Raw genomic sequence first — 26,536 nt, forward strand, 5'->3', positions numbered from 1 at the left:
CTCTTTTAATTCTAATTTTGAAGGACTTTGAGGATTTAGTCATTAACTCAATAAATATTGAGTGTCTGTAATGTGCTAGATATTGTCTTAGGCACAAGGTGAACAAGCTTTCATGGTTCTTTCCCTTGCAGAAGTGAGTGCCTGGTAGGGAGATAGATATTCACCACCTAAACAAAGAAATAAGCTTGTAATTAGTCATTGTGATTAACTGTATGAATGGCAAGATTAGGGTGGCATGTGAGAGAATAATGTGCATTAAATTAGACTTGGTGGACGAGGAAGGCTTCTCTGAATAGATTATATACAAATATATTCTTAAATTTTTTTTTTCCAGGCTGGGCATGGTGGTGGCTCAGGCCTGTAATTCCAGCACTTTGGGAGGCCAAGGTGGGTGGATCACTTGAGGTCAGGAGTTCAAGACCAGCCTGGCCAACATGGCCAACCACGTCTCTACTAAAAATACAAAAAACAATTAGCCAGGCATGGTGGCACATGCCTGTAATCCCAGCTATGTGGGAGGTTGAAGCAGGAGAATCATTTAACCCGGGTGGCAGAGGCTGCAGTGAGCTGAGATCGGACCATTGCACTCCAGCCTGGGTGACAGAGTGAAACTCTATCTCAATTAAAGTAATAATAATAACAATTCTTTTCCAGCCTTATGAAGATATAACTGAAAAATAAAAATTATATGTATTTATAGCCTAGAATGTAATATTTTATACATTGTGAAATAGTTAAATTAACTTATCCATCACCTGATACTTTTTTTGTGGTGAGAACATTTAATATGTACTCTCTCAGCTATTTTTCAGCATAGCATATATTATTATTAACTATAGTCACCATGCTGTAAATACATCTCTAGAAACAGGATATTCATCCTGTTTGACTAAAACTTCCTTCCCTTTGACTTATATTTTCTCCAGTTCCCCTTCCCCAGTCCCATGAATAGATTACATTTAGATTGGGACCTAAAGACTGAGTAGGAGTTATTCTAGAAGGGATATGTAATAATGGCATGAGTTCGTGGAACAAGAGTATGAAGGCCTTGAATCAGAAAGTGATGGGAACCCTAGAGGGATGAAAAGAAAGGCCGATGAGGTTAGAGGGTGTGATGGGGAGGGAAAGGGGGCCTTCTTTGTTGTTTCAAGTTAGGGATTTTGATTTTTTTCTTAATTGAGATGGAAAGCCCATGGAAGGTTTTTAAGGAGGAGAGTGACATGATCCAATCTTTGTTTTAAATAATCCCTTTGTGTAGAAAATGGATTAAGGCAGGCAAGAGGGATAACAGGAAGGCAAATGAGGTGATTTCTATTTGAGAGATGATAATATTTTGGAGTAGGATGGGTCTTCTTACTGCTGTGAAGTGGAAGAGAAAGAGATATATTCAAGAGATATTTATCAAATAAAATGGACAGAACATGGGAACAGCTGGTATTTGAGGAGTGTGGGCAAAGATGACTCCTAGTTTTCTCGTTTCTGTGAACAAAAGTGCCCCAAATGGATATGGAGAGCCTGGGAAGTATGGATTTGGGAGGTAAGATCAAGAGTTCCATTCTAGATGGGTGAACTGTGAGATGACTTTGAGGATCGCATCCAAATGGGACGTTGGTGGCTTGATGGCTGTAATGACGTAACATATGTGAGGTGGGACACACCAGACAGTCAGCATTATTTCCTGTGCTCTTAGAGGGGCTGTTAGCCCTCATTATTGCTTTTACAGTAAGGTAGATGTTCTTAACCAGAGGCCAGAAATACTCAGGCATAAACATTGACCAGATTTTTTTTCTGCTAGTCCTAAATGGCAGAGCCTGCAGGTAGTCCTAAATGAATTGATTTTTAAAATTTTATAGGTTGTAGAAGAGTTGTGATCCACAAACACTGTTAGAGATTAGGCATTAGTAGTTGTTGATGCATCCAAGTATTTAAAACTCAGAATAATTATTTTCATAGTGGTCATAACAGGAAATTTAGAGTCAAATTATGACTCTGTCACTTACTGACTGTGTCACCTTCAGTAAGTAAAGTCTCAACCACATTTTCCTAATTTGTAAAATGGGAATAATATTAAAATCTTTAAAGTTGTTATGAGGGTTTAATGAGGTCATTGTGTGACAAATCTATGTGTGTAACATGCTTAGCAGTATGCCTGGCCTGTTGAAAGAACTTGATAAATAGCAGCTTTTGTGTTTGTATTTACATATATTTTTAATTTTACTTTTAAGTTCTGGGATACATGTGCAGAATGGGCAGGTTTGTTACATAGGTATACATGAGCCATGGTGGTTTGCTGCACCCATCAACCTGTCATCTAGGTTTTAAACCCTGCATGCATTAGATGTTTCTTCTAATGCTTTACCTCTCCTTGTCCCTCACCCACCAACAGGTCCCAATGTATGACGTTCCCCTCCCTGTGTCCGTGTGTTCTCATTGTTCAACTCCCACTTACGAGTGAGAGCATGCAGTGTTGGGTTTCTGTTCCTGTGTTAGTTTGCTGAGAATGATGGCTTCCAGCTTCATCCATGTCTCTGCAAAGGACATGAACTCATTCTTTATGGCTGCATAGTATTCCATAGTGTATATGTGCCACATTTTCTTAATCCAGTCCATCATTGATGGACATTTGAGTTTGTTCCAAGTCTTTGCTATTGTGAATGGTGCTGCAGTAAACATACATGTGCATGTGTCTTTATAGTAGAGTGATTTATAATCCTTTGGGTATGTACCCAGTAATGGGATTGCTGCTTTAAATGCTATTTCTGGTTCTAGGTCCTTGAGAAATCATCACACAGTCTTCCACCAACAATGTAAAAGCATTCCTATTTCTCCATATCCTCACCAGCATCTGTTGTTTCCTGACTTTTATTTTTTTTTCCATTTATTTATTTTATTGCATTTTAGGTTTTGGGGTACATGTGAAGAACATGCAAGATTGTTGCATAGGTACATTCTAACTGGCTTGAGACGGCATCTCATTGTTGTTTTGATTTGGATTTCTCTAATGACCAGTAATGATGAGCTTTTTTTCATGTTTCTTGGCCACACAAATGTCTTCTTTTGAGAAGTGTCTGTTCATATCCTTTGCCCACTTTTCTGATGGGTTTATTTTTTTTCTTGTAAATTTGTTTAAGTTCCTTGTAGATTTTGGATATTAGACCTTTGTTAGACAGGTAGCTTGCAAAAATTTTCTCGCATTCTTTAGGTGGCCTATCCACTCTGATGATAGTTTCTTTTGTAGTACAGAAGCTCTTTACAGCTTTATAATTAAGCTGTTCTCTATATGTGGATCAGTGCTAATTAAAAGATGTGACCTTGTGCTTCTAATTATACAAAAGGTTCCAAGACTCTAGAGTCACTTGTTAAAAATAATCAAATAAAAAACTTCAATGTCAGGTAGTTTATTTACTTATGTTGTGTATGTGTGTGTGCATGTGCTCTACAATCTGGTCATAGTTTCCAATTTGAAAAAAGAGAAATTGTTAAGAAATAAAGTGACTTTCAGGAGTCTCATGCATCAGACTGTGTTGATAACCAGCTGAAGAAAAAACTGTGGCAAAGTTTAGCTGGAGGACTTGAGAGAGAGAGTCTATGGATAGCAATGGAAGACAAATATACACGAAAGGAAGATGTGTGTCTTAAGTGTCATGTTATTTAGGCACATAAGAAAGACAAAGCCTTTAGAAGGATTCTGAAAGGTAGAGAATTATTTGAGAATTTATGACTTAGCAGCCAACTCAGATGCTGAGGTGGGCTTTTAAGAATGCTGGTAGGGTGATATTAATGTTCTAAAACTGAATTAGTGTGATGGATGCACAGCTGTGTAAATTTACTAAAAATTCATTAAATATATTTATGATAAGCACATTTTATATTATGTAAATTATACCTTAAAAAATATTTAGAGAAAAAAATGTGTGACTAGCAATTGAGGCAAATTTGCCTTCCAGTTGGTTAGGAGGGGGCATTGCATGCTCCTACAGATTTATTGATCTCTTTATTCACTTGCTAATTTCCCCACCTCTACTTCTGCCTGTCCATTTGGCCATTCATCTATAAGCCATGCATTCATACAGCTGTCTCTGTGTGGGAAGGTTTTGATTGAGAAAAATGGATGAGACATAGACCCTGACTTAAAGAAGCTGAAGTGATTAAAGTTAGGCTTTTGTTGTTAAGAAAATTTAGAATTACCTGGCAGAAAAATATACATATTTTGAGTTGAGAAGAAAGCTAAATTTTAGTCTGTTATACACATGCAAACAGGATATCCTCTTTAACCCTTGAACTGTAGAATGCCTAGAAATTTGTTGTTCTTAGGAGGACAGTGCAAGAGGACAGTGATGAAGAACTTTGGTCTCAGACTACGGCTCTGTGTACCTTCCACAAGTGCACTACCTTCCTCTAGCTTCAGTTGCCACATCTGTAAAATGGGGATAATAATTCAGTTTCACAGAATTGTTATGAGATTAAATGGGACAATGCGTGTAAAGCACTCAGCCAAGTGCCTAGCACATAGTATGTGTTCAATAAATGTTAACTGTTGCTGTTGTTCCACCTGTAGTAGATTATTTGGAGTTCTCTAAACTTGCTACTACCCTCCTTCGTCTTCTTCTTCGCCCGCACCCTCCTCCTCCTCTCTTCTCTCTTCTTCGTTGGTTGGCATCCCATTTCTTCTACTAGGATCTGCGTCCTGCTCCTCTCAAGTTTCTACTTATCATAGTTTCTCATTATCTTCAAGTGTTTTATACTTCTCTGAAACACTATGACATTTTTTTCTGCTCACATGTGACTTAACAAAGATTGCTTTGATTGAGGCCATATGTGGTTTATTGCCCCTTAGGGATTGTAATTTCCCTGTGGGCAGAGAATAACTTAAACATCTTTGAAGTGTCTCCAGATAATTATGTGCTGCTGCGGCCCACAGAGTAGAGGCCCCATAAATATCAAATGAATGACTATTCACTCACTTGTGCAGAAAGGTAAATGGGCACAGAATGAATATTGCCTGAATAAAGGCCTCCATTAATTTAAAAAAAAAAAAACACATTTTTTTGAGAAGAAGTTAGGCATAATCAAAGTGGATTTGACATGAAGGTCAGTTTGTTCCACTGGCCCTTCATGGTTTTGAAATACAATTTACTCTACTCCTAGCATCGTGATTTGACATGGCACATGCTTGATAGAAACATATGCATTAGAAAATCAGCAGTGTTTGAGGGGCTTTGTTCCAGGCTGTCAGATGCATGTGGAAAGAAAAGGACAGTTAAAGTCTCCTGGAAATAAAGAGAAAAGAAACACAGACAAAGAGTATGCATGATAAAGGATGCCTAATGAAGGAGAATCTGACCATTTAATCAAATTATTGGTCAATTGAGACATGGGAAGTGAAGTCCAGGCTCTTCCTTTGGTAGGGAGACATGTGATGCCTAAGAGTACCCCTTTGGTAGGAAAAACATCAAGCACTGCTAGTTTTAATGGTTATTATAAGGCTCTCAAGCTCTTATAGAAATATTCTCAACTGTCAGAGGCTTCAGATTTCCAGTAAGTTAGACTCTTGCTCTGATTTTTGACTGAGGCAGTCATCAGTTAACAGGTCCTAAATAGTGAGGCTGGATGTAACTCATTTAGGGCTATGCATCTACTCTCTAATGTCCCAAGGAGTGGCTATGTTTTTCACTTTTCATCACTAGGTTTTGCTATCTGAGAGGATATATGACATAGTGAGAAGCATATGGGCTTTGGAGTGAGCCAGACCTAATTTAGAATCCTGGCATATCCACTTACTACCTAGAGGTTTGTGAGTTTCTGCATTTTATCTTGAAGCCAAGGATAACAGCATTAAGTTACTTTGAACTTTAGTCATTATTGTTAAAAATATCATCATTAATAGTGACCACCATTTATTAACCTCTTTAATAGGTATAAGAAATTCTTTCAAGTGCTTTACATGGATTAGCCCATTTACATTTCTCAACATATTAAAAGGTATATATTGTTATTCCCGCTTAAAACATCTAGCATGCCAAGCTTATTATAGATTCATGAAATTTATATTATTATTTAATAACAATATTATTATCTTTCAGAGTAAGAATTCTCCAAATGTTGCTGGTTTAAAATTTTATTTCAAAGAAAAATAGTTCTAGAATGTTATCAAGGGAAGAAATTAACTTGACTTTAGTGGAGGGATTTTCATATTTTTAAGCCAGAAACTGTCATTAACATGATCAATATGGGCTGGGTATGGTGGCTCACACTTGTAATACCAGCACTTTGGGAGGCCAAGGTGGGTGGGTTATGAGGTCAGGAGTTTGAGACCAGCCTGGCCAACATAGTGAAACCCCACCTCTACTAGAAGTACAAAAATTAGCCAGGTATGGTCGTGTGCACCTGTAGTCCCAGCTACTCTGGAGGCTGAGGCAGGAGAATCGCTTGCACCTGAGAGGCGGAGGTTGCAGTGAACCGAGATCATGCTGCTGCACTCCAGCTTGGGTGACAGAGTGAGACTTCCTCTCAAAAAAAAAAAAAAAAGATCAATATGTCAAAAATATGAAAGCATAGCTATTCTATTTGTATCAGAGGCAGAGGACTTGAACCCTGTATAACAACTCATCTGTGCCTAAGGCTCTGAGGAACACAGTTTAAAAATTACTAATTTCATCCACCTCCCACATACATACCTAGAAAAGCAAAGTGATTTAGACTGTTTGTTAGCTGAAGACCCTACATTGTAAATTAGACCTTCTGACTTCTAGATCGATTGTTTTCTATGAGATCACCATTTGTGATATAGCATAATTATTGTTTACTAAAAGCACTGATTTAAAGATGATAAAGCATCTTTATATACTTTATCATATCTGAACTTCAAAAATTTTTTGGTAGATGTTACCTATTTCTTCTAGTTAACCTAAAATGCTGTATAATATAGAAATAACTTTCTGGAACATTTGGTGGAGATGGTAGTAAGGGGAAAAAAAATCTGGAGACCAGAATATAGAAAGAGGGTGATTCCATTGAAATAAGTAAGTACAGTGGCATTTGCATTTGCTCTGAGTGCAATTTCTAGTCTCTGGCGGTATAAAATCTGGCTTCTAACGCACACTGCGTAAGCTGACAGGAGACAACCTGGGGCTAGTATCAGAAACATAAATCAAGGACCTTAAAGGGTGAATTCCTCAATGGGTGAACTAGGAAAAATCCACTCTGCACAAGGAGACTTGCCTGTCAAACTTGACTCTAGATGGAGGTCTAGAGGAGAAAATTTGCTTTCCTATAAAAGCTTAGTGCTAGATTTTATTCCACCTGTGTGGCTCAATCTTTAAGCCCTAAGTCAAAAATGTCGTTGAAAGTAATCTTGGGTTGATAGTTCCCTCAGAAACCTGGCAGAAGGAAACACAAGAACTCTCTGAAGAAATGCAGTTTTAAAACCAAAACCTCACATAATTACCACAGATTAAATCCCCAAAAGTATGAGCTTAAAAATAAAAGAATCACTCAAAACACAAGAAAATAAGCCTTCATGCATGCTACTCAGCATAAACAACAAATGGCAAAATTAGATGCGCAAAGCCTAAAGATATTAGAATTATCAACGTAAAACATTCATGTATAATATGTTTAAAGAATTTTTAAAAGGCAATTTAAAAATGAAAAGAATAAGAGACTATCAAATTTGACTAAGCAGATTGAAAAAGAATCAGAGAGGATTCTAAAAATAAAAATACAGTAAGTGAGATTAAAAATGATATGCGAGACTGAAGGAGAATATGACACAGCCCAAGATAGATTTAATAAACTGAAAGATACATTTGGAAATGATACAGAATTCAGCATAAAGAAAAAGAAACAGAAGTTATGAAAATAAGTCTAAATAACATGGATGGGAAGAAAGAACATTTATCTAATTGGAATTCCACAAACACAAAATAGAGAAAAACATGGAGAGAGAATGTTTGAAGAGAGAATATCCAAGAATTTTCCAAACTGATGAAAGATTTCATCATTTTTCAGATTCAGGAATCCCCCCCAAATCCTAAATACAAATGAATTCGTACTTAAATATCTTAGATTAAAACTGAAAAATACAAAACAGACAAGATACCCCAACTAGACTATGTGTGGTGGCTCACGTCTGTAATCCCAGCACTTGGAAGGCTGAGGATAAGGGAAATCACTTGGGCCTAGGAATTTGAGACCAGCCTGGGCAATATAGTGAGACTTCACCTCTATCAAAAAAAAAAAAAAAAAAAAAGAAAGAAAGAGAGAAAAAAAAATAAGCTGGACCTGGTGGCATACACCGGCAGTCCCAGCTACTCAGTGGCTGAGGTGGGAGGATCACTTTAGCCCATGAGGTTGAGGCTGCAAAGAACAGTGATTGTGCGACTGCACTCCAGCCCAGGCAATGGAGTGAGACTGTCTTAAAACGACAACAAAACCTAACCTAACACACACATTAAAAAAAAAATCTTAAAATCATCCTCAGAGAAAGGGGTTGCCACATATAAAGGAATGACTATTAGATTAATAAGTGACTCAACGGCAGTAATAGAAGCCAGAAAACATGGAATGACATTTTCAAAATATTGAGCTAAAATAACTGTATACCAAGTAAAACTATTTTTTAAGTATGAGGATAGTTTAAAGACACATTTAGACAAATTGAAATTGAGCACAGTCACTATCAAAAGATACCACAGGAACTTCTAAAGGCCATTAGGAAGAAAAGAATTTCTTGGAAAAAGTGGCAGGGAATAAGAAAGAATGTTAAGTAAAGAAAATGTTGAACATGTGGCTAAAAAATACCCCAGGAAGCATGTTTAAGAATGTTTTTAGCAGCTTTATTTGTAATATAGGCATACCCTGGAGATATTTTAGGTTCAGTTCCAGACTGTGGCTGTTAAGTGAATATTGCAATAAGTGAGTCACACAAATTATTTTCATTTCACAGTGTGTTTAAAAGCATAGTCTGATGGCATTTTACTCCCTAGAATGTCTTTCAAAATTGGTGCTGATCCTCCTGCTGCTCTATCAACTAAGTTTATATAATATTCGTAATCCTTTGCTGAATGAATGAACTTATGCTAAAGGCATTCACATGGATGAATAGAGAAAAGCACACAATACTATAATAATAATAAAAAGAAGATGTTGGTGTGGATGTGGTGAACAGGGAGCACTTCTACACTGCTGGTGGGAATGTAAGCTAGTACAACCACTATGGAAAACAGTGGGGGAGATTCCTGAAAGAACTAAAAGTAGAATTTGATTCAGCAGTCCTACCACTGGGTATCTTCCCAGAAGAAGATAAGTCATTGTACAAAAAAGATATTTGCACATGCATGTTAATAGCAGCACAATCTACAACTGTGAAAATGTGGAACCAACCCAAATACCCATCAATCAGTGAGTGGATAAAAAAATTGTGTGTGTGTGTGTGTGTGTGTGTGTGTGTGTGTGTGTGTGTATGATGGAATAGTACTCAGCAATAAAAAGAAATGGATTAATAGCATTCACAGCAACCTGGATGAGGTGGAGACTATTATTCTAAGTGAGGTAACTCAGGAATGGAAAACCAAACATCATATGTTTGCATTCATAAGTGGGAGTTAAGCTATGAAGATGCAAAGGCATAATAATGACATAATGGACTTTAGAGATTTAGGGGAAATAGGAGTGAAGGAGGTGAGGGATAAAAGACTACAAATTGAGTTCAGTGTATACTGCTCATGCGATGAGTGTACCAAAATCTCACAAATCGCCACTAAAGAACTTACTTATGTAACCAGATACCACCTATTCCCCAAAAACCTATGGCTATAGAACATTGTTAAAAAAGCACACCATAGAAGATGTGTACAATATGATTTCCCTTATGTGAAGTTTAAAATGGGCAAAACGAAATGGTATATTGTTTAGGCATAAACACAAATATGTAGTAAAACTCTAAAAAGCTGCAAGGCAGTGATTAACTCAAAATTGAGGATAGTTATCTCTAGTGGCTTGAAAGGGGATTCATTGCAGAGCTATAATTAAGGAGTTTTGATAATTTGGTTGTATTCATTTTATTTTATATGTTCATATGTATTAATTTTATGTACTATTTTCTACGTATTATACATTTTACAAGAAAACAATTATAAAAAGAGTAGTCATGTAAGAATGTAGTGAGAAGAAGATGCAGAATCAGCATAAATAAAAACCTTCAGGTAGAAACAACTTTAGCAAATTTGAGTATGGGTGGGAGAAAGCCTCTGAAGCCTGGGGCAGCCCAAAGTTTCCTATTTCTGTTCTGTCACTTCCCTATCCAGTTTGTCCTTGCATACTGTCAAAGTATATTTTCCTGCACAGCGACATATAATAAAAAATGTTACATACTTCATTTTGGGGAGTTATTTTATTTCCTCCTTTTCTTATGTACAGTTTTATTTGTTTCTTCTAGGTCATAACTTCTGTGCAGAAGGGCCTAAATGTGGTGAAAACTCAGAATGCAAAAACTGGAATACAAAAGCTACTTGTGAGTGCAAGAGTGGTTACATCTCTGTCCAGGGAGACTCTGCCTACTGTGAAGGTAAGCTATTTAATGAAGTCACCTGTGAGAGGTTGACTGAGACATGTATTACTGGTAGATGTGGTTAAGGAGTGAAAACTTATCACTTGACCCTGGCCTTATACAGTCCTACAAGAAATCAATATCAATTGCTGAGGGTTCTCTGTTCTCCTGGTTTATCCACACTGCTTAGTAGCATAAGAAAGCAAGACCTTTGAAAGTAATTATGGAACACAGCAAAGAAACAAAGGCAACAGGGACATATCAAATCCCATGTTCTGCTGCTGTGTATATAACAATCACTAGATCAATCATAGGCATATCATATTCTGTTTTCTTATTTGATGAGATTGTCATCTTCATATTTAATTAAATGTACATGGTGGATTCTGTTTTCAAATGATACTTTGGCATTAACTCATACTAAGCTGCTATCTCCTTGACCTGACAAGATCAGGTTTTTAATGATTGATTCATGCATTGCCAATTCCCAATCTCTACTAAAAGTCACAGTGATGGAAGGACTCATAACTTTGGCACATGGGCTGATGCTATTACAGTGGGATGGTGGCCTCAAGCATCAGTGACCCACATTTCTGCTCTAGAGAAAACAACTCCTCCATCTTAAGTGAGGACCTTTTCTTTTCAGGCTCAGCAATGCAACCTGCTAGTGGTGAGCATTGCACATCCCTGTTACTTTAACATGCCAGAAAGGTGGGAGTTAGCTTGACCTGGTCTGTATGTATAGTACCATAATATCTGAGCCATCCATTTCCAAGGTCCTCATGGCTCCCTTCCATCAGTTTGCAAAAGCTTTAATAAGCAAAGTGGTAGCTGGGCTGTTTTCCTGTTTGTTCTGGTTCCTGTTAATCCAATTATTCCTGCTGTCATCATTAATAACATATTGCACCAAGATGATTTAAGTAGTTGCCTTCAATGAATGCTACAAAATCCTGGTCACTTTCCTCTAAGTGGTTTGGTTCTCAAATGGGTCAGGTGTTCTAAAGGTAAAGACAATATTAACTGATGATAGTAAGGTAAATTTCTTTCTATTCTGCTATCTTATAGTTGATTCGTGAACAACTTGGGTTTAAACTTTACATGTCCACTTATACATGGGTTTTTTTCAAGCAAACACAAGTCAAAAATACAGTATTCATGGGATGTAAAACTTGCCTACACGGAAGGCCACCTTTTCCTATACGGTGGGTTCTGCATAGCCTACTTTGGGATTTGAGTATGTGTAGATTTGGTTATGCACAGGGGCCTAGAACCAATTCCCTGCACATACACAGGAATGACTATGTATTATTAATCTCTGCTTAACTTTTTGGTTTTGACCAAAGACCTCTAGTTGTCAAGAGGGTGTCTGTTATTACTACTAGAGACCAGTACTTGTAGGAACCTTCTGTTTATTTCATTTCTTCTGGAAGACTTTCTTTGTTACTACCATAATTGTTATTAACAATGTATTCCAACTAATAGTTTTGTCTTCTTTTCACCCTTTTTTGGCTTGTTTTATGGATTTAAAGTTTTAAGGAGACACTTGGGCAAAGGAAACTGTCCCTTTGCTTGTGAACCTCTTCATCTACACTTTAATATCATCTTAGTTATTTGATAATTTTGGATGATGGGAGTATCAACTTCAATACTTCATATTAATATTATATCTAGATCTTACCTTATGCTATTTTCTATCAGAAAAATAAAGTAATTTTAAAAATTAAAAATGTGAATATTCCCGCTATTTACTATGGAAAAATTGTGTAAGCCACATAATGGTCGAAAATATTTACATTCTTACCTTTTTTTATGTATAGGGATAGATGCTGAACAGTTATAAAAATGATAGAAGGAACCTCAGAAACAATGTGAGTCCTCATTACACGACTGGCACACCTTTTTGAAATCAGCATAGCCCTCATTCCTGGCCCCACTTCTCTACTGAGACCTGGAAGAATGTGGGCGAAAACTGCTGGTTCTAGTGCCGTTTGGGACTGTTTGATTCATTTCTCATTGATATAATTTTTTATTACAAAAGATTGGCTCCATGAGGAGCCATCTGCAAGATCAACCTGTTCTTTCTCTGTGAGGCCTTGCTTGATAATGTTGAGTGGTTTTTAGGTCTGAATCACTGTTTTCTTGGACATGCTCCTGTTTAGCTCCATGTATGAGCCTGGCCCTAGGCCAGTTTGCTGTTGCTATTGGGTAATGGCAATGTGCTTGGGCTTCAGTTGTTTCCATGTTGTCATGGAGACTTTCCACAAGCTCCCGGGGACATTTCTTGGAGAGAAGGATAGCACCTAAAGAGAAATGGCTAAACATTGGACCCCTCCTAGCGTATAAGAACCAAGCTCAGGGCTTAAAGCAGGGGTTAAATACTGGGCATCCAGTTGGGAGGCACAGAGAACCCAGTAGAGTGAATGCCAACATTTAGAGCAGATGCCTTTATCTCATTCCTTCTGCCTTCTTCAGCATTTGAACTTTGATCTTTGGGCTTATGTTTCCATGATTGCATGATGACTTCCGTAGCTCTAAGCATGATATCCTCAGTGCAACATCTTAAGGAAGGAAGAGAGGAAGGGGTAGGGCTTAAAAAACCTTGTCTGTGTGAGATTCTATCCTTTTATGCTCAAAGAAAGTCCTTCCTAGGCCAGGCACGGTGGCTTACACCTGTAATCCCAGCACTTTGGGAGGGCAAGGCGGGTGGATCACAAGGTCAGGAGATCGAGACCATCCTGGCCAACATGGTGAAACCCCATCTCTACTAAAAATACAAAAATTAGCTGGGCATGGTGGCACACGCCTGTAATCCCAGCTACTCAGGAGGCTGAGGCAGGAGAATTGCGTGAACCCAGGAGGGGAGGTTGCAGTGAGCTAAGATTGCGCTGCTGCACTCCAGTCTGGCGCCCGGCGACGGAGCGAGACTCTGTCTCAAAACAAAACAAAACAAACAAACAAACAAAAAAGTCTTTCCTAGAAAGTCATTCCCTCACTCTACCCATATTACCACCATAACCACATACAGAAGACTTCCCTTGTCTTATTTTTCAGTCCTGGGTTATACCACTTCTCTCTTCACCACACACACACTTCTAGACCAATGTTTGAGAGAAGGGAATGAGATGGCCATGCCTGGTTTGGGCTAGCTGTGTTTATTCCCTGGAACTGGAAGAGAGGTTTGTCTTCCTTGAAACCAAATGAGCTTTGCCCTTTACCTGAACAAAATAGGGTTTTAGCAACCATTTTTTTATGGTTACATTTAGATGAGTTAAATGAGATAAATGGTCATGGAGGCCATTTCCCCAGCTTTCTCCTAAGAATTGCCCTTTTAGGTGACCGGATAGACAAGCTTACAGGTGGCCAAGTGCCCTCCTAGGACTAGAGCCTCTCCGAGGCTGCATTCCTTGTCTCTCCACAGCCTAGAAAGAAGTAAATACTTATGAGCTGCTTGAGGCAAGTTATTTTTACTCTGAGTAAATGGAATGAAAATGACCTATATTATAAAAGCCACGATGAACAAGCTGGCTTGAAAATTAAAGCAAAATATTGCACACATTGTCCAGGCCATTTTGAAAAGCCCATTCAGGCTCTCAGTGGAAAAGGAAGTACAAAGGCTTTCAATTTTCTTGACTTCCTAAGGTAGTAGCAGAGAGGTGGTGTGTTAAGGGCTCCCGCTCTGTAGAGATTGTCGTAGAGACTGCCATGGAGAAGATAGCTGAACTCCTGGCCAATCAGAAGAAGATAATAAGACATTTTGTCAGCTATGATACAGCAATTCACAGGAGGCTGTTTCATTTTGCCTCTTCTGACTCCAGATATGATACAGTTCACAGGAGGCTGTTTCATTTTGCCTCTTCTGACTCCCATGTTCAAAACTGCTCTAGTTGGATTTTAGTGTTTTAGGAATCTTACTGGCTGAGGCATTTTCCCTTTGTAATTACATTTTCAACAGGTTGGTCTTATGTAGTTTCTGATGCATTAGAAGTAGTGTCTGAGGAAGGTATAGCAATAGGGGTCCTATTCATGATTTTACTTCTTGAATTTGGAGTCTACCTAGATAGAGTTTTATAAACTTTTTCTTCCTGTAATATAAAGTTACTTACAAGAATAAAGAACAATGTAATAACATACACATCATGCCATCTGTCAGGTGTGGAAAGCACTACAATTAACATTAAATGATAATACCTTTTACTTGCAGAGTGTTTTTAATTGTTCAGACTCATTTTGTATATGTTACACTTTTTGAACTTTACATCTGTGAGAAAGTTGCAGCATTGGCCACATTAACTCTTTTTTATGAGTACAGACACTAGGACTCAGAGAAATGAAGTAAAAAGATCATACTCAACTTATTTCTACTCCAGAGCTTTCTGCCTAACTTATGCTGCTTCCTCTCCTTCTTCAACCCACACTGTTCCAATACTGTGTTATTGTTCAAAATGTTGGCCGCCCTCCTGATTTTGCTTACATCAGGTTTGGCTAATGAAATGTGAGTGGACATGACATGTAGTTTCAGAGTAGAAGCTCAAGGAGTTTTTGCAGAATTCCATATCACTCACTTTTCTCTCTGAAACAAAAACTGGCAATGTTCCAGGTCAGGGCTTCTCCTTTAGCTGAGGCCCCAGAATGAAGATGACATGGAACCATGTGACAACTGACAGGTGATGGATATGTGGCATGAGTGAGAAATAATCTTGTATACCACTGACATTTGTAGGATTTGGTGTGGGACATTATGTTACCTGTGATAACAGCATAAGCCTACTCATTGGTCTGCCTGAATTAATGGAGCCAACTCTTATGGGTTCAGAAGGATACAAAAGTTCAGTGCTCACACGGTAAGCAGTTTTTAATAGAGCGAGGACTGAGAGTTACCGAAGTACAAATTGTTGAGTCATCAGGAGTTTGCTCTGCCACTGCTGCCAAGCAACAGATTTTTTACAGACCACAAGTTATAAATTAGTGTTTTGTTATGCCAAATTCCACATGGTAACTGGATTTCCCAATTAAGATGATAATGAAACAATGCATGTCAGAAATTTAGCAAATTGTCTGGTATTCACTAAATATTGAGTAGATCACAGCTATTATTACTATTATTATTTACTTATCTCATTAATGTTTATGAGGATCTTTCTTGGAATTGCAGGAATGTGTGCTCACTGAGACCAATACATTGAAAAAGAGACCAGACTTTTTGAGAAAATTGGCGGGTAGCAGAGGAGAATACAATTAGATGGAAGGACTAGGTTTCATGAATTCTTCCAGGAGCATATTGTTAGCAGTGGGGCACCAAGCATAATAACGTATAGAGACAAGCTCATTCTGTCCTTGGAAAAACACAAGTGGCGTTGTATTCAAGGAATATTTTGGAAAAAAATGACTTGTATTGGTATGAATTTAATAATTTCATGTAACAAAACTGACATGTCTGAAACAGAGCAACTAATTAGCAAGGTGATTTATGACTTCTTTCATATGATTGGAGGTGGTGGTGAAGGGTCTGACCCTGAGAATGGTAAGAGGCTGGGAAAGTGGTAGAGAGATTAGAGTTCAAACAGAAAGCAGCACACAGAGTAGCTAACAGGGTAGATATTTATTAGACACAGAGACTAGTGTGAATGCACTTCTATAGAAACAAGACCCTGCAAATTCTTAATTAAGAGATTGTGTAGGAGAAATGGGCTGGTTTGCTTAATTACACTTTTAATTATCCAATATCGAGGTAACTTTTTTCTTATATTTTTTGCATTTAAATATTTTGCATTTTATAAAATGTGTGAACATCATGATCTATGTAGCCCAGTTTATTCCCAAGCGTGGGCTTCGGTCTCCTAAAGCTCTGTTTTGGACAGCAAAGCATTGCTTTAGTTCATTCATGCCGCTGTAACGGAACACCTGAGGCTGGGTAATTTACGAAGAATGGAAATTTATTTTCTCATAGTGCTGGAGGCTAAGAAGTCCAAAGTCAAGATGCCAGCATCTGGAGAGGGCCCTTTTGATTCATCATTACAGGTGGGAGGCAGAAGAGCAAGAAGTGGGCAAGAGGGGGCCAGAATTGGCCTTTTTTTTTTTTTTGAGATGGAGTTTCACTCATGTTACCCAGGCTGGAGTGCAATGGCGCGATCTCGGCTCACCGCAACCTCTGCCTCCTGGGTTCAGGCAATTCTCCTGCCTCAGCCTCCCGAGTAGCTGGGATTACAGGCACGCACCACCATGCCCAGCTATATGAGGGCAGAGCCATCATGGCCTCATTACCTCTTAAAGGTCCATTTCTTAATGTTATTACAATGGTGACTAAATTTCAACATGAATTTTGGAAGGGACAAACATTCAAACCATAGCAGGGATCAAAAGCCTCTTCTGATTAGTCATTGTCAGCAAAACCTTAATCCTTAGCTGCTGCTCCCATTTATGTCTGGGGCTTCAGAATGCTTGGAATAAGAATACCTTGGGGTATCTTTTTTTTTTTTTTTTTTTTCTGTTTCTCATTAGCCTGCCTCGCTAATGGAGAGATCTTCCAGTACCCAGGTATCTGTCAATTCCCACCTCCCCTTTCCAAGGCATAGAGATTCCTAGCTTTTTCTTTGTTCAGGACAAGCTGCATGTCACCTTCCTCCCAGCAGCATATGCAGATGAGCCTTGTTTCTGGGCTTGGCTTTTCTCTGCCTCTGCTTCTTTATTTCCTAGGCTACTTAGCAAAAGCATCTCTTCCTGCTCTCCCACCCATTTGAAACCTTAACCACCACCTCCCAGCCCCCTGCCACTACCCCCACATGATTTTCTTCTTGAAATTATAACACAAAGAAAAAGAAAGTTCAAATTCAAATCCTGGTTATTGCACTTAGGATAAAAGAAGAAGTAAATTCCTAACACTGTCCTTAGGAATGAGCCCCAGTCACACCAGCTGGGGCAATGGCCAGGATGGAAGTTAAAATAGCACTTTTTTTTTTTTTTGTTTTATTATAATTATTTTTACCATGCATCATGCTTCAAAAATTCATTTGCAAGATATGTGTAGAATTTTTAGTTATTTCTTTGGGACAAAAATGTTGTAGGCATTGATTAGGTTTTCAGTCTAGTTCATAGTAGTCCAGTTAACTCATCATGTAGTTGAACTAAATACTACAAAGATCTCCTGAGTTCCAGGGTCTTGAAAACAGAGAACCAGGTGCTTTTCTCTCAATTTCAGGTAAGGGTATATCCACCCAGTTGCTCAGGTCATAAGACATAGACATCATCCTTGATTCCACTCTTTTCTTTATCCCCAACATTTGCTACATCAGAAAGTTTTGTTAGCTTTACCTCCAAACTGAATCACAAATTTACTCATGTTTTGCTATCTTCACCACTACCACCCTAGTCCAAGCTTCTTTATCTTTTCACTAGTGATCCCAGTAGCATCCACTCTTGCCCACCATAGTATATCTTGAAACATCTTTAAAGTGAGCCTTTTAAAAGTGTAAGCAGATTATGCTACTCTCCTGTTGAAATTTGTCTCATAGCTCCCATGCCTCTTAGAATAATACCCAAACTTGGTCCCGTGTCAGGCGCTATATGAACTGGAACATGTCTACTTCTCCAGATTCATCTTGTTTTGCTCTCTTCAATGTTCAGTCTTCTCCCATCACACTGGAATTCTTTGTATCCCTCCAATAGTGCAGTAGTTCTTTCCTCACCCTGGGAGGCCCTTCACTCAGATCTTTGCAAATCTACTTTCTAGGCATTGTTTAATATGTAGTTCAAATGTCATATCTTTAGAAAGATCTCTCCTAACCATGCTGATTAAATTAGCTGTGCTATCCTCAGTTACTCTTGATACCATTTGAATTTGATTTAATTTATTTTCTTTATGGCATTTTTTTTCTAAAATTGTATTGTTTTCTTACTTGTGTTTTTATGTTTAAAGACTTACCACCTGACTTAACCCCTTTGGAATATAAACTGCATGAGGGCAGCAATTTTATTTTATTCACTATCTCTACCACCTAAAATAGTGCATGATAATTATAGACATAGAAACATATTTGCTTAAAGAAAGGAATGAAGGAAGAAAGTGCCTTTCTGTCTCTGACACTATTTTCTTTCTCTTTTTTTTTTTTAATTTTAATTTTATTGAATTTTAGGTTTTGGGGTACATGTGAAGAACATGCAAGATTGTTGCATAGGCACACATGTGGCAGTGTGATCTGCTGCCTTCCTCCCCATCACCCACATCTAGCACTTCTCCCCATGCTATCTCTCCCCAACTCCCCTCCCCCTGCTGTCCCTCCCCCATTTCCCCCCAAAAGACCCCAGTGTGTAGTGCTCCCCTCTCTGTGTCCATGTGTTCTCATTGTTCAACACCTGCCTATGAGTGAGAACATGTGGTGTTTGATTTTCTGCTCTTGTGTCAGTTTGCTGAGAATGGTGCTTTCCAGGTTCATCCATGTCCCTACAAAGGACACGAACTCATCGTTTTTTATGGCTGTATAATATTCCATGGTGTATATGTGCTACATTTTCCCTGTCCAGTCTATCATCGATGGGCATTTGGGTTGTTTCCAGGTCTTTGCTATTGTAAACAGTGCTGCAATGAACATTCGTATGCACGTGTCCTTATAGTAGAACGATTTATAATCCTTTGGATATATACTCAGTAACGGGATTGCTGGGTCAAATGGAATTTCTATTTCTAGGTCCTTGAGGAATCGCCACACTGTCTTCCACAATGGTTGAACTAATTTACACTCCGACCAATAGTGTAAAACTGTTCCTATTTCTCCACATCCTCTCCAGCATCTGTTGTCTCCAGAATTTTTAATGATCGCCATTCTAATTGACGTGAGATGGCATCTCAATGTAGTTTTGATTTGCATTTCTCTGATGACCACTGATGATGAGCATTTTTTCCTATGCTTGTTGGCCTCATGTATATCTTCTTTTGTAAAGTGTCTGTTCATATCCTTTGCCCACTTTTGAATGGGCTTGTTAGTTTTTTCTTGTAAATCTGTTTTAGTTCTTTGTAAATTCTGGATATCAGCCCTTTGTCAGATGGGTAAACTGCAAAAATTTTTTCCCAATCTGTTGGTTGCCGATTCACTCTAATGACTGTTTATTTTGCCATGCAGAAGCTGTGGAGTTTGATTAGGTCCCATTTGTCTATTTTGGCTTTTGTTGCCAATGCTATTGGTGTTTTGGTCATGAAGTCCTTGCCTACGCCTATGTCCTGAATGGTTTTGCCTAGATTTTCTTCTAGGGTTTTTATGGTGTTAGGTCTTATGTTTAAGTCTTTAATCCATCTGGAGTTAATTTTAGTGTAAGGTGTCTGACACTATTTTCTTCTTATGTCAAGTTTTTCTTACTAGCATTGCGCAAGGGCTGCTTTTTAAAGTACAGAGTCTGTAGGTCAGGGACTGCTTCTGCTCATTTTTGCTAATACTCAGTTCATGTAATACTGAAACACTGCCTGTTATTCCTTATAAATATCGCTGCCATTATTTGCTACAGAATGCCTTTCCTTCACTACATGGCAAGAGGGTAGCTGTCCCTTCATTTTGATAACAAATATTGATTTTTCAAAAAATTGTTTTTATCAGCTGCCTATAGAAAGTAGATTTTCTATAGATTTTCAAAAGGATGTACCTGGTTAACACGTGGCTCCCCTCAAAACTGTGATTCAGGGACCCAGGCTTCTTTCCTCCTTTGGTTCTATCATGTGCAGTATGTGCCTCCAGCATCACCAGGGAAGGAGAAAAGAATGGAAGGTTACCAGTTGGAGGTTTTTTTGGGCCAGGGCTGATCACATTTCACTGGCCATAACTCAGATGCTGGCTATATCTCACTGCAAGAGAGATTGGTAAATGTCATCTAGCTGTGTGCCCAGGAGGGGGGAAAATATCTGTTTTGGTGAGTGGCTTTCTGATCTTGTCAGCTTTTCCAGTTATTAAATGAAAAAAAACCTCCTCATTAATATAAGTTTTTAACTTTTTATTTCCTTTTTCTCATATATGAGCTCTGGCTTCAGCTGATTGTGTTGAAGCTTGTTCATTTGGAAAGCAGATAGGATTTAACCATTGCCTTTCACTTTCTTGTTGCATTATCTCCAGGCTTCCCTGTGGCCCCTACTGTATTACTTCATTTGGATTTGTTCTATCCTCAGTATTCCTCATGTCCCAAGGTGACCCATCTCCTTTCTTTCCAAGCAAAATTCACAGTTTCCCACCTGGTATTGTTCTGAGTTTTATGCTAGAAAGAAAGCAATTCATGGAACAGGTTTACACACATTTATAAATGATTGATATCCAGCTAAAGTTACCAGAGGTAAATGTCTTCTTTAAAGAGGATGCTTGCTAATTAAGAAAGTCTCCAAACCATTAAATTCCAAGCAGTATAGCAAAAGTAAGTAAAAATTAGAGTAATGTGAACATGGAAGAGAGAACGCTTAGAGAACTAAGCAGATTTTCTCTGCCTGTGAGTTTGTCTTGGTGGTCAACTATCCTCGAATATTTCTGCTTTCTTTTTCTTCCCTCCATTTTTTCCCCTGAGAACTCCCAGGGAAGTGATGTAGTAAAAAACAAAACAAACATTGAAATAAGGATAAGAAGATCTTGATTGATCCTGACTTTACCATTTAGCAGCTGGGTAACATTGGAGAGACACCCAATTCTGTGCTTTGGTTTCTTTTATGATCTAGACGGGACTTTTCAACAAGGCCAAAATGAAGGCCTTAGTTTTCCAATTGTTTGTGAAAGTTAAAGAACATATTGAATGTGAAAGCATTTTGCAAAAGCTAAAGCAGCATGGCTATGTACTGTAACATTATTTATAATTATAATGATACTATCATGCATCATTATACCAACAATAAATGCTATTTTCATCATTGACAGTGTTTGTTCTAAAACACTAGAACACAGGTCTTTAGATCTTCGTAGTACATATAAATATCTAATATGTCTGTCTGTCTATCCATCTATCTGTCTGTCCATCCATCCATCCACTGAACATAGAGATATATCTACCAACATGTATATTGAGCCATCGTTTGCCTGGAACCATTACGGGCTTTATAAAATTGGGCTGGGTGTGGTGGCTTATGACTGTAATCACAGCACTTTTGGAGGCCAAGGTGGGCGGATCACCTGAGGTTGGGAGTTCAAGACCAGCCTGACCAACATGAAGAAACCCTGTCTCTACTAAAAATACAAAATTAGCTGGGCATGGTGGCGTATGCCTGTAATCCCAGCTATTTGAGAGGCTGAGGCAGGAGAATCACTTGAACCCAGGAGACAGAGGTTGTGGTGAGCTGAGATCGTGCCATTGCACTCCAACCTGGGCAACAAGAGTGAAACTCTGTCTCAAAAAAATAAAAAAGTAGGGCTTCTGTGTTGTACAACTCTATGGTGCATCATTTATGTAGTAATCTAGGTGAGCAGAAGCTGCTGGAATTATGCAGTGTAAAGTCTGCAAGGTTGTACACTGCAGCCTTACCAAAGGCAGAAAGGAAAGGGTCAGGCCCAGAATCTTGTCTCCTTCTTTAAGTGAAAATTAAGTGGCCATCTACTGTGGCTGGCTCTTGTATTGGCTTCCAGTAATCCAAAGATGATTAAGCCATAGATTGTATCCTTAAGAAGATTACAGTTTAAAAAGGAGGAAAGACCCTTGTGTCAGATAAGAAAATTACAATAGGATTCATTCCATCCTAGGATTTAAATGGTGTTATAGGAGTACAATGGTGAGAGCAATGCATTCTGCCAATAGGAGTCTGCACAGGCTGCCCAGAGGAAGTGACATCTAAACTGAGTCCTTAAGAATGAGATGTTCTGCAAGAGGAGGTATGCAGGAAGGCCATTCTCAGTAAGTGGATCAGCAAATACAAAAGCTCAAAGTGGGAAGTTCGACATGGCTGGACCATGAGGATTTTGGTAGAAGATAAGAATAAAAATATAGTTGATAGTTGGATGGTAAAAAGCATTGCGAATGTGCTAAGAAGTTTCCTTTTTTTTTTTTTTTTTTTTTTTGTAGGCCAGTATATATACACATAGGATGTCGATATCACAGTGGGTGCAAAACTGGATCCACTGGGTTATGGAAACAAATTAGAACATTTATTTATGCTCATTTTCATCTCATCCTGTTAATAGTTGTTTTCTTGATGAGTGTTCAGACATGGCTATGTTGGGTAAGAAGGAGATAAAGCATCGCTGAGATCACCAGGATGAACTTGCATGGCCTTGCTTGGTGTCTGTCTCCAAACTCTTAGTTGTGCTGCATCTGATTGTCAATCATGACTTCCCTCTGATAATTCAGATACCCGGCATTTTTCCAGGGTACCTATCTTAGTCTGCTTGGGGCTGGATGGTGCCCAGAGGCCAAGGCTGTGTGTACGGCCTTACATTATTTTTTTAGTGATATCGCCACCTTAAAAATCACACTGAGACATTTTTTGGCTCACTTAATAATATTTTAGGACTTTAGCATATCTCCTTGAAAGACATTATGTATAAATTATGTTATTTATAGTACTTAGCATTTTTATGTAGCAAAAAGAAGGAAAAGAAGAAAAAAAACAGAAGGGAGAAACATCCCTGATTTTCGGGGACAAGTCCAAGTTTTAGAGCTTTAAATGGAAATAGAAATGTAGTCGCTTTAAACATTTTTGGTTATTTAAAAATAATACCTTTCAACTATCTCCAAGAAACCTAATATCCAGACACAAATGAGAAGAATTGAACTCACTCAGTTTTTATTACACCCTGGTTATTGCAGCTCATATGTTAGTGCCTGCTGTGACTCAGCTTCCTGGTGAAGCTTGCTTGGGTAAACAATTAGAGAATAATAATACAGGTCTAGTGGAAAGTTTAGACTTTGATTTGATGTGCCTAGCTTAGAAATCCTGGCTTTATCATTGTTTTGTGAAGTTAAGCAGGGAACTTCATCTCTCTTCATTTTCTCTTTGTAAAATGAGTGTGCTAATACTTATCTCAGTTGTCCTTTTAAATAATTGCCATAAAGAAAATGTGGCACATATGCACCATTTACTACTATGCAGCCGTACAACAGAATGAGAATATGTTCTTTGCAGGGACATGGATGAAGCTGGAAGACATCATTCTCAGCAAACTAACATAAGAACAGACAATCAAACACCACATGATCTCACTCATAAGTGGGAGTTGAACAATGAGAACACATGGACACAGGGAGGGGAATAACAGACACTGGGGACTGTTGGGAGTTGGGGGGGAAGGGGAGGAAGAACATTAGGACAAATACCTAATGTATGTGAAGTTTAAAACCTAGATGATGGGTTGATAGGTGCAGCAAACCACCATGGCACATGTATACCTATGTAACAAACCTACACATCCTTCACATATGTCCTGGAACTTAAAGTAAAATAAAAGGTAAAAATAAAATAAAAAAGAATTGCTATAAGAACTAAGGGCAATGGAAAGATCTAAGACAGAATCCATCACACAATAGGATCATATTGTTAGTTAAATTTGAATATAATAAATGCTCAATGAGGTATAAGTAAGTCCTAAAATTTATGGTTCAGAATGTGTATCAATGTGTAGTGAGGAAGGGAAGGGCTAATTCTTGGAGTTAGCAGTAAAGGCACCATGCAAGAGCCAGGGAGGGTGCAGTTTGAAGGGTCGGGACTACAGTGACTATGATGAATGCAGAATGTTTGACGGGGAAGTGTGAGGTGGTGTAGGAAATTCACACTGAGACCATAGGATAACATTGAACTAGAAACTAGAGAGAGAGAGGAGATTGATGTAAGAATTGGGAGCAGTGTGACTGAAAATCTGGAGGTACCAAAAAGGAAAAGAACATTTAGTGTGTTTGGAGCTCAGTGTGGTGAGAGTGGTGAGCACACAGAGAAAAAGAATTGGGAGGCATTGTAGGCCTTACGAAATTTGGATTCGGTAGGCAGAGATGGTGTTGATGAAATTTTAAAAGAGGCGATAAGACCCAGTTTTTATTTATGAAAAATCATTCTGGCTTCAGTGGAGGATAGAAGGTAGCAGCCAATCAGGGACATCAGTTGTTAGTCTGCTGCAGCAGTCCAGACAAGATGCAATGGTGGATATGGAAAAAGTGAGCAGGAGGTGAAACCCACAAGATTGATTGTTTGGGTGTGAGGACTAGATTGGCTATTGTATGAAGAGTGACTTTAGAATCAGTTCTCTGACTATTTCATCTTTATCATATCAAACTCTAATGGTTGATTTTGAGGCTCCCTCCTCTGGGTCCTAGCAGCACTTCATTCAAACCTTATTAGAATGCCTATCAAACAGAATCTTCATTACTTTTTAAACATATTTTTTAGGTTAAGAGCTATTCAAAGGCCAGAGCTGTTTCTGATTCATCTTTATATCCCAAGTCTAGCACCTGGAATATGCTAGTTACTTTCTGAATGAACCAATGAATAGATGAAGGTAGGAGGATGTGATTCCATGGATAAACTTCATTGCTCTACGTATTTTTTCCACTAAGACGTTTGACATCTCATAGATAAATCTTGTTAATTTCTTTCCAATTTCAAGGTGGAAAAAGCCACCTTGAAATGTGTTCCAGTTACAGCTTGCACATCTTTATAAGAAACTTTCGTTCCTCCTTTTAGGATTGAAAGGATTTACAGAAAGCCCAGTGCTAGCTAACAGTTTCTAAGGAGCTGCTACAGAGATTCAGGGACTTTTTCCCATTCATTTCTGGATCTTTATCACTTTTCCTGCTGCTGCTGAATGCTGAATTTTGTCTTTTGGTGCTGACACCTGGCTCCTCAAAATTCTAATGGGAACTTTGTGAACCCAGCTAAAAAAACTTGGTTTGTCAGATAGATTATAGTTCACATGTTGATGGTTCCAGCATTGTGTGAAGTCATGTGTTGTATTTGATTGAAAAAGGAATGAGTTTACTTGTTTAAGTTTTGGGAGGAAGGAATGGAAATGAGCATTCTCTTTATAAGTACCAGAATGTAAGCCTTATGAAGACTGGGATTGTTGCCTGTTATGCTGATTGCTTTATTCCTAGCACCATGGACAGTTCCTGGAACAGAGCAGGTGCTCAGTAAGTATCCATTGAATAAAGGAACAGTTGGTGGTTTGATGTGGGACACTTCCAGGAGTTTAATAAGCTTTTCTGGGTGAAAAAGAAAACTAACATTTTGTCAGGCATTGTGCTAATCAGGTCTTAATACTTGCCATCTTGCTCAATCCTGTCTCTAATTGGTCAATAAATAAACCAAGGCTCATCACACGGTATATGACAGTCAGAATTTAATCTCAGGCCTGCTGACATCAAAAATACTTTATGGCCCTATAGAATGATCCAGAGGAAAAACAACTTCAATTGATTCCTGCTGTCTCCCTTCCCCCTTTTTTTTGGCCAAGATACATTTTGTTGGTTGTTCATTTTCTCCAGTTCTAGACTTTGGTAATTTTTTTTCACAGAAATAATATTTCCTCTGAATTTGTCTTTCTGATATACCAACTCAGCATTTTTTATAGGGATGGTAAGCAGCATCCTTTCACAACTGCAGACAAGCTATGATGAATAGCAATTCTCAGGATCCTCAAAAATCTTTAGTTAGCTCTCCCTTCTGGGCTGCTCTTCTGGGAATCTATAGAATACTGGGCGATTTCTCTTACACCAAAGGCTTCAGTATCTCTATTGGTCTGGGGTATAGGCAGTCAAAGGGAATCTGCTTAGGTTTGAAATGCATAAATTTTAAAAGGATAAGTACTTACTATATACCTGATATCTCAATCTACTTCCAGAAAGTGGATTTTTTTTTTCTAAATCCACTTTGACAAATTGCAACTCATTTTTAGTGAATGATTATTCACTGTTGTTCATTAACATTATTTCCATAGATGATAAAAATCGGGCTTTTCTTTTTCTTTTTCTTTCCAGACAGAGTCTTGCTCTGTTACCCATGCCGGAATGCAGTGGCATCATCTCAGCTCACTGCAACCTCCACCTCCCAGGTTC

General features: G+C 38.4%; 1 protein-coding gene across 2 annotated transcripts in view; it reads left to right on the forward strand.

Annotated features, from left to right (window-relative positions):
• NELL1 (neural EGFL like 1) overlaps nt 1-26,536 on the forward strand; it is an 874,275-nt gene that overhangs the window by 254,415 nt on the left and 593,324 nt on the right. For both annotated transcript variants that reach the window (XM_032240986.1, XM_032240987.1), the window contains exon 12: nt 10,439-10,567. In XM_032240986.1, coding sequence (XP_032096877.1) covers nt 10,439-10,567 — 129 coding nt within the window. The remainder of the gene's footprint in view (nt 1-10,438; nt 10,568-26,536) is intronic.

The sequence above is a fragment of the Sapajus apella genome, unplaced genomic scaffold, assembly GCF_009761245.1.
Source record: "Sapajus apella isolate SASKATOON/1434 unplaced genomic scaffold, GSC_monkey_1.0 scaffold47, whole genome shotgun sequence".
Classification (NCBI taxonomy): Eukaryota; Metazoa; Chordata; class Mammalia; order Primates; family Cebidae; genus Sapajus; species Sapajus apella.